The sequence below is a fragment of the Schistocerca serialis genome, chromosome 6, assembly GCF_023864345.2.
Source record: "Schistocerca serialis cubense isolate TAMUIC-IGC-003099 chromosome 6, iqSchSeri2.2, whole genome shotgun sequence".
NCBI lineage: Eukaryota > Metazoa > Arthropoda > Insecta > Orthoptera > Acrididae > Schistocerca > Schistocerca serialis.
In genome coordinates, this window is record NC_064643.1 from 445089446 (window position 1) to 445095445 (window position 6000).

The window sequence follows — 6000 nt, forward strand, 5'->3', positions numbered from 1 at the left end:
TCTCCTGATAACGACATCCTCCTGAGTAATCCCCGCCCGGAGATCCGAATGGGGGACTATTTTACCTCCGGAATATTTTACTCAAGAGGACGCCATCATCATTTATCCATACAGTAAAGCTGCAAGCCCTCGGGAAAAATTACGGCTGTAGTTTCCCCTTGCTTTCAGCCGTTCGCAGTATCAGCACAGGAAGGCCGTTTTGGTTAATGTTACAAGGCCAGATCAGTCAATCATCCAGACTGTTGCCCCTGCAACTACTGAAAAGGCTGCTGCCCCTCTTCAGGAACCATACGTTTATCTGGCCTCTCAACAGATACCCCTCCGTTGTGGTTGCACCTACGGTACGGCTATCTGTATCGCTGTGGCACGCAAGCCTCCCCACCAACGGTAAGGTCTATGGTTCACGGGGGGGGGGGGGGGGGGGGGGGGGCACCAGAGATAACAGCCATGAATGTCGACCCCATACGTCAGGAGGTAATAGAGAATGTCGAAGAAGAATTGTATCGATCTTTGGCACCAGTGTTCGCTGCTAGTCAAATGCACCAAGAAGGAAGGACACGGCCATCTAAGATTTTCCACAATGTCATAAAACACAGCATCTGACCAATGCACGCCCAACCAACTTCTCCGTCAATTCAAGTGGAAATACGGACCTACTGTGTATACTGTGTATCGAAGGAGGCCACTCCTTTTATGTTGCCTAATTGCAGCAGTGGTAAGCCTGGTGCCTCTACTGAACAATATGACATCGAAGCCGCAATCAAGTCCAAATGCGAAAGCAGGGTCATGTATGAGGTACAACTGTGGCATCACATATTGATACTACCCCAAGGGTGTCACGAGGTTGGCAATGGGATTCCAAGTTTCCGTCAGATATCGACAGCAGACATGTGAGATCCAATGGACTCAGTGGTGCTCTGGACTACAAGAACTCTCTGCCGCCATAGTATAGGAAGCCGGCGGCAGCCGGACACCATACGTTCACTTGGAGTCTCTTCGCTACAACACCACCATTAGTGCTTACTATAGTGAACCTTTTCCTCGTTGACGCTGAGAGCTGGACTCTGTTTCTTGCTGTATTATTTGTAATGAGTCTTTGTGTGCTTGGAGAAATACAGTTAAGTTATTCTTCTGTTTACTGTGCTAACTTGTTCATTAATCATTTCTGCGCCTATCCAGTTTTCCTACGACAATGGTTGCCGAACTACTCTTTAACCCACCTGTCCTTGCCTTTGTGTATGAAGTCATATATAACAACATACTTAGCACTGAGAGCACGTTTATTACCAACACCAACGCCCCACGTACAACTTGACATTTGCAGGTTGGAGAACAGCACAGCAGTCCAGTTTCACTGTGAACAATGTGGACACATTCTACACTACTGCAGAGACAGAATATGAGTTTTCTACCACTATTACGTCGCAAGACATGGACCATCACAAAAATCAAAAGCAGACTATTATTGTCAACCTGTGGGAGAAATCCAATCACTGTACCCTGGACGAGATCGCTCTCCAGCTCATATCATCTGTATCGAGATACCAGCCGCCCATCTAACCACTGAATTCAGGAAAATTAAGGGAGGTGATCATACGTGGAGGTAAGGTCGTCACAGATGAAAATCCTCCATGGACGACAGTCATCAATAAGTCAGGAAATCTCAGTGAAGTCTTCATCGACAGTTAGCCTTTCTGTGCTCTAGACGACTAAGGGGCTTCCTTCTTGGTAATAACAAATTCTTTTTGTCATCAGCCAAAGAAGACTGTGGTCTCTGATACGAAACCGACTACGCTGAATGTCGCAAATGTGAAATAAATCCAGAATGTCGAATCAATACACCTTTCGGCCATCTAAATTTCAAATTGTTATTTTATTAAGCAATCAGTGTCGGCGATATATTATGCCATCTTCAGACCTTGTGACCGATGTGTAGGAGGACTCCCACTTCTGATACAGTCAAAATAGGGGCCAGCATTCAGTGACTGTGCGCAGATTTTTGACACAGCGATCCCTTCGATGATCACTTGCAGCAAGTGTATTGCTTGAAAGAAGCGAAGTACTTCTCAACAATGAACATGTAGACAGGCTACTGAAATATTAAGGTTGACAAGGCTGCCTCGGAAAAGATTGCCTTCATTATTTCATAAGTTTAAAGTTATGCCGCATGATCTCTGTAGCGCTCTAACCACCTTCGAACATACGATGTACAATTTACTTCGATACCCTAAATGGATGATGTTTCTTTGCTATCCGGATACATTGCCTTTCAGAAGAGATTTGAAGAATATCTAAGCCACCTGACAGAGAAGTGTGTTCAGACCCCAGGGCTTCGCCAGCATAAAAAAAGCCTCTTCCTAAAATAAGAAAAAAATCTTGGGCATCAAATTAATGGCGATGAAGTCCGTCCTGATTCCGAGAAAATAAGACCATTCGTAGACTTTCCAACTCCTCGCCGCATTCGTGAATTGAGAAATATTCCCGGAATGTGCTCGTACTATTTCTGTTCCAAGGCACATACCTTGTAAGAAGCACTGTACATAGATGACAAATTTTCCTGAAACGAGGGCGTAGAAAGACATTTCCTTGTTCTTAAGGAGGTGCTAACATCTTCCCCATTGCATGACGAGAATGCTGAGACAGAACTTCTCACTGATGATAGCAGTTAAAGGTTACTATTAATTCTAGCGCAAATTCATAAAGGTGCTGGGAAAGTAATAGGTTATGTTTTCAGATGAAGAACTCTACAACCAAGCAAGGGTACCTTGCAGTACTTGCAGCAAATGTCTATGACATGCCTCGCTCATGACGCCCAAGGACTACTATTGCAGTGGATGACCGCTACCTAGGGATTATGGCTCGGAGGAACCTTGACAACAACGCCACCATGTTGAATAATGCTTTTCATGCAGCCACAGGACGTCGTGTTACGACTCAAACTCAAATGTACGTGGCGAATCATTCACTGGTGTGACAGACCACCATTCTCTGTGCCAGGTGATTAGCCTGATGAGGATTACTGAAGCATGGGATACAGCCCTACGCCTTTGACCAATGATGTCAGAAATTACCACAGTTTATGTATTGCACAGATTTAACAGCAAAGACGAATATTGAGAAACAAATGAATGCAGGACAGAGAATACAGGTGGTAGACATACACACATCAAAAAACGTTTTGCATCACTCTATCTCCCAGAACTCCTGAAGATAGACGTTGACTGTGGATATTGTATCACAGACACAGTCCCTTTGACTGTTCAGAGATGTCACTAAACCTGCCGAAAGATGTAAACAACCATGCATAAGCCTATTATATGGAGGGGTCCGACAGCCAATCAGTTCCAGTCGTTCCACCAGGATGACACGGCTCGTATTGCTTGTAGTTCAGTCATGACTAGACAGTCAATACCGCAGTTCGATTGCGTCCCCATTGTTACTTTGTGCCAGGAAGGGCTCTCAACAAGGGAAGTGTCCAGGCGTCTCGGAGTGAACCAAAGCAACGTTGACGGACATGGAGGAGATACAGAGAGACAGCAACTGTCTATGGCATGCCTCGCTCAGGACGCCCAAGGACTACTATTGCAGTGGATGACCGTTACCTAGGGATTATGGCTCGGAGGAACCTTGACAACAACGCCACCATGTTGAATAATGCTTTTCATGCAGCCACAGGACGTCGTGTTACGACTCAAACTGTGCGCAATAGGCTGCGCATGATGCGCAACTTCACTCACAGTGTGCATGGTGAGGTCCATCTTTGCGACCATGATACCATGCAGCGTGGTACAGATGGTACAGATGAGCCCAACAACATGCCGAATGGACCGCTCAGGATTGGCATCACGTTTTCTTCGTCGATGAGTATAGCATATGCCTTCAACCAGACAATCGTCGGAGACGCGTTTGGAGGCAACCCGGTCAGGCTGAATGCCTTAGACACACTGTCTAGCGAGCGCAGCAAGGTGGAGGTTCCCTGATGTTTTGAGGTGGCATTATGTGAGGCCGACGTACGCCGCTGGTGGTCATGGAAACCACCACAACGCCTGTACGACACGTAACCATATCAGCACCTTATTAGTGAGGCATTCGTCTTTATGTCTTACATTCGCGCCCTCATCGTGCATGTCTTGTTAATGACTTCCTTCAGGATAACGACATCGCTCGACTAGAGTGGCCAGCATGTTCTCCAGACATGAATCCTATCAAAAATGTCTGGGAGGGATTGAAAAGAGATGTTTATGGACGACGTGACCCACCAACCACTCTGAAGGATCTACGCCGAGTCGCTGTTGAGGAGTGGAACAATTTGGACCAACAGTGCCTTGTTGTACTTGTGGATAGTATGCCACGACGAATACAGACAAACATCAATGCAAGAGGACGTGCTACTGGGTATTAGAGGTACCAGTGTGTACCACTACCTCTGAAGGTCTCGCTGTATGGTGATACAACATGCAATGTGTGGTTTTCATGAGCAATAAAAAGGGCGGAAATGATGTTTATGTTGATCCATATTCCAATTTTCTGTACAGGTTCCGGAACTGGAACCGAGGTGATGCAAAACTATTTTTGATGTGTGTGCAATGACAATCGGAGCACGTGGCGCCAAGTTTCTGTAGTTTAAATGTTAAAATGTGTGTGAAATCTTATGGGACTTAACTGCAAAGGTCAACAGTCCCTAAGCTTACACACGACTTAACTTAAATTATCCTAAGGACAAACACACACACCCATGCCCGAGGGAGGACTCCAACCTCCGCCGGGACCAGCCGCACAGTCCATGATTGCAGCGCCTGTGACCGCTCGGCTAATCCCGCGCAGCTCTGTAGTTTAAAAATGTGGCGTTGTCAACATACACAACATAAATAATTTTGGTTCCTACTGGCATCAGCTATCCAGGGCTAAAATTTGGTGACACAATTTTCCTCCACCCTGTGTAGCTCACCTGAAGAATTGAATACAAGTGCAAAAAAGAAAGAAAAATGGTTAGAAGTAATGTTAGCGTGGTGTACTTTAGTTGACATATGAGTTATATCCGGGACATCAGCTGATCTTTATAGGTTAACAGCAGTGCAGGATACAAATTTAACGTATATCCACTTTTTCGCATTCGTTAGCACTAGTATCATATTCTTCAGTTGACCTACGTAGGTCTACTGAAGTACGGGATACAAATTTTACGAGCGTTGTTTTCTTCGCCTTTACTACCACTAGCATTCTACTCTTCAGGTAATTCTGATACTAGCGAAAGCGAAAATACCGACATACGTAAAATTTGCACCCCATATTTCAGTTGACCTGCAACTAGCAAGCTAGCGAAGACGAAAACTAGACGTACATAACAGCGCCATTCCATACCTCAGCTGAACTACGCGAAGGCGAAAGAAAGCGATTTACTTAAAATCTGTATCCAGTACTTCAGTTGAGCTATATAGGTCTTTGCTATCACAACTATCCTATTCCTCAGCTGACTATAGTACGGGATACAAACTTTTCGTATGTCGTTCTTTTCGCCTTCGATAGAACTAGTATCCGCTGAAAAATATCGCAGTGATAGTAGTGCTAGCGAAGGCGAAAAAAGCGACAACTGTAAAATTTGTATTCCATACTGAAGTTGACGAACCCTGGTTCAAGTCATCCATATTCATAATATTAGATAAATCCATACCTATAAACAAAAATCAAAAAATAAAAGTTGTCCAGAATGAAAAACAATTCCTCAAAAATACCTCAAACTGATTAAGAATGAAAATAAATACCTAATGAATTGGAACGAACAAATTATTTAATTCGAGAGACAGAAATTGTACACAATGTCTAGTCCTGTCTTTTAAAAACACGTTCATTTATTTCAACTTATAATGATGACGCCCACCACTGAAGATAACCGATTTATTATCTACGGCTTGAAAACGAAGACTTTAATATATGAGTGAACTTTTATGTCATTGGGCATTGCCAGTGGGTTGTATCCCATCCTTCAGTGATCCGCCTGAC

At 44.4% G+C, this 6000-nt stretch overlaps 1 protein-coding gene across 1 annotated transcript in view; it reads right to left on the minus strand.

Moving 5' to 3' along the window:
- LOC126484238 (cytochrome P450 6k1-like) overlaps positions 1 to 4823 on the minus strand; it is a 29372-nt gene extending 24549 nt beyond the window's left edge. Inside the window, exon 1 of the mRNA XM_050107652.1 lies at positions 4734 to 4823. Coding sequence (XP_049963609.1) covers positions 4734 to 4785 — 52 coding nt within the window. The 5' untranslated portion in view covers positions 4786 to 4823. The remainder of the gene's footprint in view (positions 1 to 4733) is intronic.
- Between the last annotated feature and the right edge of the window lie 1177 nt (positions 4824 to 6000).